This window comes from Ursus arctos, chromosome X, assembly GCF_023065955.2.
Source record: "Ursus arctos isolate Adak ecotype North America chromosome X, UrsArc2.0, whole genome shotgun sequence".
In the NCBI taxonomy this organism is placed as follows: domain Eukaryota; kingdom Metazoa; phylum Chordata; class Mammalia; order Carnivora; family Ursidae; genus Ursus; species Ursus arctos.
The window spans coordinates 85,241,163-85,253,476 of NC_079873.1; the positions used below are offsets into that span (position 1 = coordinate 85,241,163).

At 41.7% G+C, this 12,314-nt stretch overlaps 1 protein-coding gene across 1 annotated transcript in view; it reads right to left on the bottom strand.

The window, feature by feature from the left end:
• Positions 1 to 6,823: 6,823 nt before the first annotated feature.
• GUCY2F (guanylate cyclase 2F, retinal) overlaps positions 6,824 to 12,314 on the bottom strand; it is a 94,408-nt gene continuing 88,917 nt past the window's right edge. The window contains 2 exon segments of the mRNA XM_026478767.2: positions 6,824 to 6,911; positions 7,001 to 7,089. Coding sequence (XP_026334552.2) covers positions 6,824 to 6,911; positions 7,001 to 7,089 — 177 coding nt within the window.

Below are 12,314 nucleotides of genomic sequence, written 5' to 3' on the forward strand. Positions count from 1 at the left end.
GACTGTTATGTCAATATAGTCACCTAGCTCAAAACATTGTAAACCGAAGTATTTCTGCCAAGCTTTTGCCCATATACATGGTTAGAGGTCTTAGCCCAGGTCCTCTAGAAGAACTGTTCCTAAGGTCAAGTGTTGTTCTTAATAATTGAGATCTCTTTTTGACTTTGGTAAGAGCAGTTCTTCTACTAACTAGATGGTGATCATAAAAAGATGACTTCTCTTCTCTGGACCCCAATATCCTTTTTCACATTTCAGCAAGGTGATGATCTCCAAGGTCCTTCCAACTCTATGATTCTATGTGCATATTTATTTGGTTAGAATTAGGTCACCTTTGAAAAATTCTTAATGGCTCCTGGAGCCAATCTAATTTTCAGTGAGCCAAAGTGAGAATATAGATTAATGGGCACCTCTATTTTCAGCACCTCTTTGAAAAAGATCCACTATTGCTTGCCTACAGCAAATCCAAAGTGGAAAAGAGATGAGATAGCAGGGTTTTTACAAACCACTCCAGAGAAACCCAAGCAACAAACAAACAATAAATATATCATGTATTTTTTTTAAGGTAACTTGTGTTTGTGTCTGTGGTCTACCTATCAATTATCTTGACCTGAAAAGATGGCATGGACCAGAAAAGGGGTAAGAGAGAATTCTATTACAGAGTTTCCACTATTTTAATGGGCTAGAAACAACCAACCAGATGGGAAATGTGCTTGATTAGGTCAACCAGCTTTAACTGGAGAACAGGTCAAGCCATCGTGGCCTTTCATCTAATTAATGCTTACTTGATTCAACTAACTTTTTAAGTTATATCCAATTGTTTGATGTCACATAGATGTGACCACCCAGTGCATGAAGTATTACTATTTGGCTGTTTGCCACCTCCCACTCCTTGCAAGTTGATTCCACTTGGATTAAGGACAAGAATGTGATGAGATGAGTAGCTTGGTAATAAAGCTGTTTATACTAAGTCTCAGACAAGGTTGACAGAATGGAAGTCCTTGGAACAACAGTTTTTGGTAGAGTAGCTTTATGTAGTAAACCAAGTTAGAGCTCTCTGATGAGGTATAGCCATCTGCTATCTCCTCCTGCTTAGCTATGCCAAGAGAAATAAGGAATGAGTGGCTCACTGAAAGCTGATCACATTCTAAGCAGATTCACCTCCTACCACCAAAAGTATGAATAACGTGGCCAGCAATACAGTAAAAGTAAAATGGGCTAATTTGTGAGTCAGCTGACTTAAGGTATTATTTGGCAGAGTGGGTGTTATAATAACATGCAATAATGTATGAAGTGAGCCCAAACAAGGATAAATAGAATAAAGGATCTAAAGGGAATCTGAGTAATTTAAATTTCCTATAAACCTTTCTGTGTTTTCTAAATTTTCTATAATGAACCTCCATTGCCATTGAGATCAGTAAGAAAAAATCTAAAGGGACTTAAATGATGCTCCATGGGATGACCATTTTGTTAAGTTACATTGTAAAGTATGGTAAAACCTCAAATAAGTAGAGCCTAACTTGCAATTCATTAGCATTTTGCTTTCTTTATCTGATAATCTATTTTGAGAAGAGACAGATCACAGGAAAACAAGCAGATATGAGAGGTGATTAAACAAATTCAAATCTGTTTGAAAACATTGTTCAGATTGTTTTCTAAATATTTTGTTTTGTACAAGGAATATAAGCTAGAAAAGAGCTGTGATAAAAATCATTTTTATCAAGCCATGTGCACTAGCAACAGGTGAAGAGAGAAATAATCAGGTGTATATAAGAAGTAGGCTTTACTCTACTATGTAAGTCAAATGGTACACGGGAGTAGAGAGTGTTTTTCTTCTCCACAGATAAGTAAAATGCTAAGGCAAATTAAAGAGAGCTTAGTTTTGGTCAATGCAGAAGGCCTTAATGAAAAAGAATCCAAGAAAGGATAGACTGGTTTTAGATAGGGGTTCATGACAGAATCAAACAAAGGAAGACGTGATCATGCATAAGACAGGATTAGGAGGCTATGAAAGTTGGGTTTGGTTGACATGCTGGACTTGAGAAATACCAAAGAGGGAAATACGGGATAGGATCAGACACAGAGCTAATGGATCACCCTCAGTGGGTCTTGTTGCTCAATATTTTGCAGGCCTAGCCCTGGGTCTACAGCTCCTGTGCTAAAGGACTGGACTAGGTTTGCGAGAATCCCAATCCATGGAGCCTATAGCTACAGTCCCAACCCCCTCCCTTGCCCTCAGTGATCCTTCCAATTCATACTAGAGGGCGGTGCCATCTCCTCTAGAAGTGAAGTCCTTTGTTTTGAGTTGGTATCTTTCTTGGAAACTTCCCTTAGGCCTTGCTTCTCTAGAATTCTTTTCTTTTTTTTTTCTTTTTTCTTTCTTTCTTTCTTTCTTTCTTTCTTTCTTTTTTTTTTTTTTTTTTTTTTTTTGCCTCTCTAGAATTCTTAAAAGCTCAGCTTTTGACTGGGACCTAGCCACAAGTAGAGGGTGATATCTCATGTCTCCTTCTCCTCTGCCATCTCTAGAAAATGGAATTAGAAACTCTGATCAAGGAAGCTGAAAGGCAACTTCAGCCTTTTCTGCATCCTCTTGAACAGTTTTAACGTAGTAAATAGACTACCTGAGGCTGAGAGAGGTTAAGCTTCTGTGAAGAGTCCACGGGTGTTTTGACTGAAAGTGGAGGGGAAACTGCCGGGAAGAGCTTTTGACTTTAAGCTTAGATTCAGGGTGAGTTGATAATGGAAAAAATAAATATGAGTGAGAAAGGTATCAAATTATACACTAGGCATTTCTTTTTTAAAAAAGGCTTGTTCTAAAAGAATTAACTGCTTTACTGGCTGATATGTTTGAGTTCAGCTGTTTTAATAAAGGGATTATTTTTTATAATAAAAGGGAGGAAAATCTTACTTAACTATTTTAAACATGCCTGTGACTTAAGTCTTATTGCTTCAGTCCATGTGACTGTGGCAAGCCACTGCCAATAACCCCTGGAAATCTAGAATCTGGAAAACTAAAAGCACAAAGTAAAAACAAATGTTCAAAGGGATTTATTTTAGGGTCCAGGGTAGGGGCTTGAAAGGCAGAGTGGGCAGGAGAAAGGAGAAAAAGAACAAAACTTGAAGGGAATTGCTCAATTCAATCCACTAATTCTATATCTTTTACCCTGACAATCTCTCTTACATCTCTTCTGTCATGTTCAGAATATAACCCTGAGGCCCAGTGAGCTACTCACCTATCTAGCAAGGACAATTCAATTATGTTGCTTAGATTCTCCTTACTTAGACAGGAAAAGAGACCGTGACAGTTGTGGAAAGATTTTTAATAATAAGCAATAAGAAAACAAAGGAATTTCTTCTTAGCCTTCAATTATCCAAACAACACAATTAACCAGACTCTTCTCCTCCCCCCTATTCCCTATGCATTCCAGTCAACTGAGGTCACAGTGGACTGGGATTCAGGTGTATGTTTGCTAGAAGTTTTTTTTTTTCCTGGCACTAATCTCATAGTATCTGAGTTATAAATTTATGCTCATTAAATACTTTCTAGAGATTCAAACGAAATGAAAAAGAAAACAAAGTGCCTCCTACTTTTTTTTTCTGTGAAAATAGAGACCTTCTTATCTTAGGCCAAGTTGGGCCTGCTATTTTAGAATGACTAAACTTGGAGGTGGTTCTCTACCCTTCCTTAGGGTTCACATCCATTGCAGTTTACATTCAAATGGCCATTTTAGTGATAGCTGTGTAATGAACAAAACTTATTAAAGTTACTTCCCAGGGGCCCCCTTACACTGGAATTAGGCTTGAATAACCCTGTAGACTGGTCATCCTCAGAGGTATAGTCATTCACTAATTTCTTGCCCAGGCAGAACAATTTGTTGAACTGGAGTGAGCTTTTCCATTGCCTCACCAAGAGAAGATTCCAATCTCACAGCCCTTCACTCCTGGGTGGGAGAAAGAGAACACAGTAAGTATACTTTCTCCATCCTAGGCCATTCACAGGATTTCAATATGAATGATTCCAAGCCACACAACGCCACTCTACAAGAAAGAGCTTGCAATTTGCTAAACTTTCCTGGGTTGCTGAACAAATAAACATTATTATATTTGTCAGGTTTGCATAACTAGATGTTGCTATTTATAAGGGTTTTTACAAATTTAACAAAAAAGGAGGGCATGTTAATATATAAGTAATCCTCAACTTACTAATGAGATGTGTCCTAAACATTTATAAGTCAATGATTTGGAATTCGGAATGCCTTGTTCCATAGAAACTGTGTTATATATATATGTAGTGGTCAGGTTTCTAGGCCATTTCACAAAGGCTGATTTAACCCACATGGAGCAGTTATATTAGAGCTCTGGCAGAGGTCCTAGGTCCTGAGAGCAGAAGGAAAAGCATGCTTTCTTCCCATTCTTTGTGTCCAAAGAAAACCCATAGCAAAGGTTTAAAAGTGGGGAAATCTAAACTGACTTTTCCACTCCCATACTTGTTTTCACCCTTCTCCCATCTCCCAGGGATCCACTGCTCTTGTGTTGTCCGAAGACCTCCACTATGACCTTCCATTTTTCGTAACTGCCAAACTTCTTCATTTCTCCTGGTCCCAATCAAAATGAAACTTCCAAGTGCTCCTGAACATCTAGCTCAGTTCACCTTCACTCTGATATGAGGGATTAATTACTGCTTACCCTCCACAAGGTCCATCTATGTTTGAAAGGCTCATCAATCCCAGACAGCCCAGTTGGTGAAATTCTAGGGAAAGTGACTAGATGAAATGATAACCTTTACGAAGGTTTGGAAAGCGGTACATATTTGGGGATATGAAGAAGGAGCTACTAGGGAGACAGGAGGGCCTGGCCTGAGAAGCAGCCACAGCAGTTAGTTCACCAAAGCTGTGTCCCTTTCACATCATCCTTTTCTCCTCCCTGTCTGACCCCAGAGGGCTCTCTAAAGGTTTCAAATTTTCCCCTAACAGCTCCCATGACAACAACAGCAAGTGAGAGGCATTCACTGGTATTGTGGGTCTTCTGTACGTTGGTCTATCTCACTGGGAGTTAGCCTGAAAATTCATAAAGTTGGAAACATTATGGAATAGGTGGTGTTACTGGATGACATCAACATAGGACATTTAATGAGAGAAGTGAAATGTCTGAGAGCCCTTGGATTTAGGTCAAGCCTTCTGATATTTGTCAAGAGTGCTCTTCTTAAGGATTTTTGTGAGTTGCACAGCCTGCCAAGGCCACTGTAGTCAATTAACATGTTGATTAAAGCATAAGTGCTAAGATCAGAGGTCAAATCCACTTTGGGGCCAATTGGCTTCGATCTGTCTCATATACTCACAGCCCACAGAAGCATGCCCTCTGTCAAGGGGGTACAGATGAGTGAGTATAAATGGCCTAAGCCACATCCATCTGTAGTGCTGGGAAAGCATTACGAAGCACACAGTCAATGATGGTGAGTCAGCTGCAGTGTCTTCTACAAGCTCCAACACATTCTTAGGAATGGACAGGTTCTTGCACAGTGCCTACATTGCCTATGCCACCCCACCAAAAGAAAAACCCTTCAAGAGCTTCCAAGACCTTTCTTGCTGTGAGAGAAAGATAGAGAAAAAGACTGACTGTGTGTCTACGTGTATCTGTGTGTTTCCTTCCCCACGGGAAAGAAAGTTCCTGGAAATTAGATGAATGTGTGTCCCAGCTGCTCTATCTGCTTGTATTGACCAATAGGAAAAAAACAGAGCTAGGCCCTAGGTGGCAGGATGGCAGAGGGTGGTACAGGGGGCTGCAGGGGAGATGCATGCTTAGTACTGAAGCCTTTTTGAAGCATAAATATTATGACCTACAGAGGGTACGTGTGATAGCTGCAGAAATGAAGATACACTGGGTTTCCTTAGGAAAGAACTAGTCATAGAGAGCTGACAAAGTCATCAGAGGCTAATGGGAAAACAGGAAGTATGTGGATGCATTTGGCAGTTGCTGCTAGAATTGTGATTATTCTGAATCATGCTAAGAAACGAGGGAGCAGGAGTGTGTGGAGATGCCCTAATGTTTACTTTATAATATTGTGATTTCTAAGGATATGTGGAGGGAGCAATGGGTCTTAGGGTCAAAGTCCCCATAAAAGAAAAAACCAGACAGCAAGGTAGAGAAGAGATACTGACAGGAGCCCCAGAGAGCAATGGATTCCTCAGAGATAAATACATGGGGAGAATTCTTGATAATTAGGTTGTTGTTGCTCCTTCGGAATCATACCATTCTAGTAGGAGGAGGAGCAATGGGGGAAATTGTCCTGAATTTAAGCCAGGCAGTCAAGGAATAACCAATCTTATTTTGGTTGGCAATGCTGACCTCAGAAGGGATCAAGCAGTGCCTCCAGAGGAAATGACATAACATCCCCTCAAAGATGGTCTTGCCAATGGATCCTGGAAAAGGGGGTCATCATAATATTGCTGTATTGCTTAGATAGATGTGAAACTCCAGAGATGTGAGGTGTCTCATCGTGTGGTCCAGGTACTTGACAATGAAACAGACAGGTGCACCTGTCTGATAACTGGATGACGAGGCCAGCTTTGTAAACATTCAAATGTGTTATCAGCACAGGAAGCAAGGGTCTCTCAGGCCAAGGCAGCCGACCTCTCTCAGATGAAGCTTGCTCTGCAACAGGCCTCCCCACAAGGTTTTTGCTCAACTCAATGGAGCTTGGAAATTCACCAACTTCATCACACTCTGCCAACAGAATGTAGGCCGAGACTGGCACCCATGCCAAAGGGAGCCCCAGCTCTGAAAATTTGGCAAACTCCCATGCTCTGTTTTCCTGCTGGCCATTACCTTATGGCTTGTTTCTCACCAGCTGCCTTTCTGCTTTTCTTCTTTGGAAGGCTGCAATCTCCACTGGTTGTAAGCCATGGCCCACTTGCCTGTGGGTCAGAAGAGACACAAAAATGGTGAAGACAGTGGAAAAGAATGGGGCATAGGAAGACTCTAATTAAGTGTGAACTTTACTTACCCATCTTTGCTCACTGGTGGGGGCACAGGAAGGGGCTTCGTGAAGCCTTTTTTTCCAACCAGCCAGAAGGTCTCTTCTGTGCCTTTGCCCTTATTATAGAAAATACAGAAAATCTTAAACGTGCTATAACCAATTTTCCCAAAGACGTGCTTCTGATCAATGGGGTATAAGCATTCAGTTTGGCTCAGAAATTATCTCTGCTTTCCCCTTGTCACCACTCCCTGGAGTCTTCCTTCCTGCACAGCTTCCTTGCCATATATACCTGAGCCTCAGGAATTCTCCATAAGCTGACACAGTAGGCAGATGAAAAGTGAACACCATTTGGGGGAACCTGGGTGGCTCAGTCAGTTAAGCATCCAACTCTTGATTTCAGCTTAGGTCATGATCTCAGGGTCATGAGATGGAGCCCTGCCTTGGGCTCCACGCTGAGCATGGAGCCTGCTTAAGATTCTCTCTCTTCCCTTCTCACACCACCTCTCCCCCCCTAAAAAAAAAGAAAAAAAAAGAAAAGCGAACACCATTTGAAGCTGTCATCCAGATGTTTTTTCTACCCACTGCCACACAGTTCCATCGTTGGGGATGTACAGCTGTCTGGCTTCATAGTAACCAAACATCAAGATTTTGTTTGTCATTTCTGCCCTAATCTTTTGGCCTTAGGTATCCCATTGTCTTTCCTGTCTAGAGTACATATATTCAGAGTCTGCCTCTCCTGAAAACTCGCCACCCAAGGGCTCTCACAAAACCTAATAATTGGAATACAAATGGAAAGCAGGCTGTGCAACTTTAAAGACTAAGGCATCCTGGCTGCTTAGAGAGGTGTACATTTCTGCAGTATTCTTTTCTTCCTGCCAAAGGATTCTCACAGGTAGAGAGAGACCCCAGGGAGGCCTCCAACTACAGCCCAGTTTCTTGGTTGTCAAGAACCATGGGCCTGAGAAGAGTTCCTTGGTTGTCAAGAACCAAGGGAGTGTAAACTCCAGCTGGTCCCCCCAGAGCCTAAGTGACGACCTCGGAGGAGCCAAGTTTTCTGCTTCTGCTTTGCCCTCCCCTTTTTTCTAATAAACCCTCCTCTCAATCAATGTGTTTCGCTCTCCTCCTTTCAATTGTCTTTCATCTGTTCTTTCATTTCCTCCAATCCATAAGGAAAAAAAATGTGTTTACTAAGACTGAGAAAAGTAATGGGATGTGTTTCCAACTCATTAATCTGAAATATGGTCTCACTCTTGGCTGATCTCATTTGGAACAGTTCTAAATTGTTTAACTTAGAAATTCCAATTAGGCTGCCCCCCCTTTAAATATCAGATTCATTATTCTCTATTTTATATCACATATATTCATCCCTTAACAATAATGACAACAACCATTATAATAATAAGCACATTTAATGGAAGAATCTCAAAGCATTTTGCAGATATTTGGTTCTCTGAACAAGCCCACTATAGGCAAGTAGGAAGAGAATACCACAACAGCCCAATCTTCACTAGCTGGCAACCAACTCATCCTAAGCCTCAAATAATTGGACTGTTTGGAGCCACTCTGTTTTCAAAAGAAGTGAACAACTTTAAAATATACTCATATCACTCATTCTTACATTTATTCTACCCTCACTTTACCAGGTGTGGAAATACAGAAATGGCTCTGTCCTTCAGGAGCTCACAGTGCAGTTAAATAAAAACACTGTCGGGCCATGTTTTGGGCTCTAAATACAAGCCCAAATCTTCTGCCTCTTAAGCTCTTTTCCTCACAGTACCTAGTGCAGTGTCTCATACAGAACAGTTGTTCAGCAGATAGATTGTTCCATTCACTGGAAAACTCAACCCTTGAGCACTTGGAATACTCAAGTTGTCATTGGACCTCACTTTGCTAAAACATACTCTTTTTTTTTCTTTTTTTAAAGATTTTATTTATTCATTCAACAAAGAGAGAGAGAGAGCCAGCGAGAGAGGGAACACAAGCAGGGGAAACAGGAGAGGAAGAAGCAGGCTCCCAGTGGAGGAGCCTGACGTGGGGCTCGATCCCAGAACACCAGGATCACGCCCTGAGCCAAAGGCAGACACTTAACGACTGAGCCACCCAGGCGCCCCTGCTAAAACATACTCTTAAAACTCAACCCCCAGGCATATTTGGCTGTTTGTCTTGAGATCTAGAGGCTATTGGGACAGTGTGCCAATTCCCAAGGGAGCTTTGTGGATGCCAGGATTGTCCAGATAGTTGGGTGAGTCCTGGGACACACACTGGGATGCCAAAACTAATGGTTGCAAAAGAGAATGGGAGTGTTATGGACTCAGGCAAGCTTCCAAATCAAAGAGTATGCAGGGGAGCCCCAGGGGCTCTCTGAGGTTTTGGAGCCCATCCAGGAGAATTCTTAGAATCCTAGCTCTCTGTTTACCCACCCTATTTCCAAAATTCTGCTGAAGAGAGAGAAAGGGGGGAACAAGTATGCAACAACTAAAACCTAAAGCAAACCCTTTGACTTGGTATCAATCCCTAGGCAGTCCCAGAGAAACCCACCCCCCCAATAATCGCATCTTACTTTGGCCTGACACTTTTAAGATATTTTGGCATCTCCTGTCTTCTTAATTCTCACAAAAACTCTGTAAGGGGGGTTTATTATCAACCTCATTCTGCAAACTGGGACACTGAGTTTCATGGAAATTAAATGACTTGTCAATAAGCAGGCATAGCTGGAACTTGAACCCAATTTTACTAAACTCCAAGTTTTATTTATTTTCTTTTTACTACGACTTAGCTATTTTTTTATTGAGGTATAACTGACATACAACATTATATTAGTTTCAGCTGTACAATATAATGATTTGATATGTATATATATTATAAAATGCTCATCACAATGTCTAGTTAACATCTTAGACTCCAGATTTTAAATGCTCTTCCTTCTATATCACATAGCTTTCCAACACACTGGAGTCAAGGGACAGGTCCAGAGGCCAAAAAGCAACTGTTGGGAATTTTAAAGCTTGTGATTAATGAGCTTTTTGATAATCACGGGTCAGAAGAGGACTCTATGTGAAGAAATGGAAGCACAGCGAGGATAAAGTTACTTGTCCAATGTCACACACAAGTCACTGATGGGACAAGAATTACAGACCAGACCTCTGACCTTCATGACTCTGCCAATACAATCCCACTACTACTACTACTACTTCTTCTTCTTCTTCTTCTTCTTCTTCTTCTTCTTCTTCTTCTTCTTCTTCTTCTTCTTCTTCTTCTTTTCTTCTTTTTTAGGGAGAGGGAGGTGGGGAGGGGCAGAAGGAAAGGGAGAGAGAGAGAGAGAGAGAGAAAATCTTAATCAAGCTCCACACTCAGCACAAAGCCCAAAACAGGGCTCGATCTCCCAACCCTGAGATCATGACCTGAGCCAAAATCAGGAGTCAGATACTTAACCGACTAAGCCACCTAGGCTCCCCCAAGCTCATTACTTCTTAGCTCAATTGCTGGTATGTGTTTGCGTGTGCATATGTGTGGCTGCACATGCTTACACATGTGCAAACTTGTGCATGTGAGTTTAGAGGTTGAAGATAGCAGTGGAAGAGGTTGGGGAATAAAGAGAAATCACAAATAAAATAGGACTATTGCTTAGGGGCCTTAGAATCAAATACTATTTAGCCCCAGAATTCAGAGACAAGACACAAGTGCCCACCTCTGGCAAGGATGTAAACTGGCTCAGAACAACCATTTGGGAAAGTCTTCTCAGAATGTAAATTTACCTAAGAGGCCTTAGTAAATACAACTGATAAGCCTAGATATATACAAAGTCTCAGCAAGAAGCTTCAAACTTGTCAGAAAAACAGTAACTGAAATAGGACTCATGTAAGAGAAGAGGTAATAAGATGACTTATCACTGGGCTGTTAGGAGAGAAATACTGGAAAAAGCAGAATTGGCCAGTTAAGCACTGATGATTTGTTGTCAGTACAGTACAAGAGGGGGTTGAGGTGTGCAGTAGGACAACTCCCCAGAGAGGCTGAGCTTGTCACCTCTAAATGAGTCTTCCCCCAACCTACCTCAACTTCCTCAGTTTGATATCTTTCTTTGTAAACCCCACCCACCTAATTACTCAACTGCACTATGTTCTCTTCTCTCACCCAACCAAATCCACACTTTTGATTCCACTAGGGGAAGCAACAAAGTGTCATCACTCCAATGAAGGAGATGGAGTGGGAAAAGAGTGTTGTTACTGGATCCAATCCTTGAGCCCAAGAGAAGAGACTCTGATGGAGGAATTTCAAATATCAGCCAGCTGGAAAAGAGAGGATGTTTTCAACTATCGCCTTTGCCACCACACCTGGCAGGCTATCAAATGTGGTCCTTCTGACCCATGTACTAAAGCAATTATTGCTTTCCAGCAACACAGAGTGAATGAGGGATGGAAATGTTGAATCAGAATTTCTGAAGTGTACTGGTGATGTGGTCTTATTGGGGATATACTGCATGCCCCCGAGTGACAAGGAATCTCCTGTCCCCCAGTCCCTACTATGTAACGTCCAACACCTGCCTCTGGTCAGGGGCAGGGATACAGAGGCAGACAGGATCTCCCATCTTCTTTCTTCTTTGAGACTTCCTATTCTCTTCTTCACATTGCCCCTTCCTTTCCCCTGGGGCCCCCCTCTCTTCTCTCTCAGTATCTCCCTTTTGATCAGGAAGCCTCTACCCCCTCAATAAGCAAGGCTTGACATGGCCTCAGGGGAAGCTTCTCCCTACCTCTTCCTCCAACTTGCTGTAGCAGGTTCCCAAATTCCCTGGGGTAAGGGAAACTGTGAAGCTGCAAAGGGCCCTTTTGAAGTAGTCCTGTTTTTGTACTCAAAACACCCAAAGATATGATTCTTCCTAACTGGAATTTGGGGGGCAATAAAAGCCATGGGGGTGGGGCCATATTTTTCCTTTTCAGTTTCAAAAGTGTCACCTCTTCAGCTCTTCAGCTTTTAGATGATAGAATATGTACCCAGCAATACAGAGAGGTAAGTGCCTCAGGAAATAAAGCCATCTTTGTCCTCCTCTGCTAAGAAATGTCAATATATAGAGGGATCGCCTAGGTGGCTTGAGTGAGGTGATTCACTATTTAAGTAATTTTACCACTCCTATCATCTCACTGAGTTCTCTGCAGAGGTGGGATAGGAACCTCTGTCCCCTCATAAATGACTCATCACATCTGCTAGAAGATATTAAGATCTATTGGAAGAGACAAACCAGAACTAGCCAGAAAAGGAACTGATCAACCAGAATCAAGTCTTCCAATCTCTAACTTCTGAAATCCTTTTATACGTAAATTGCCACCATCTGAGGAAGGCTTGCCAA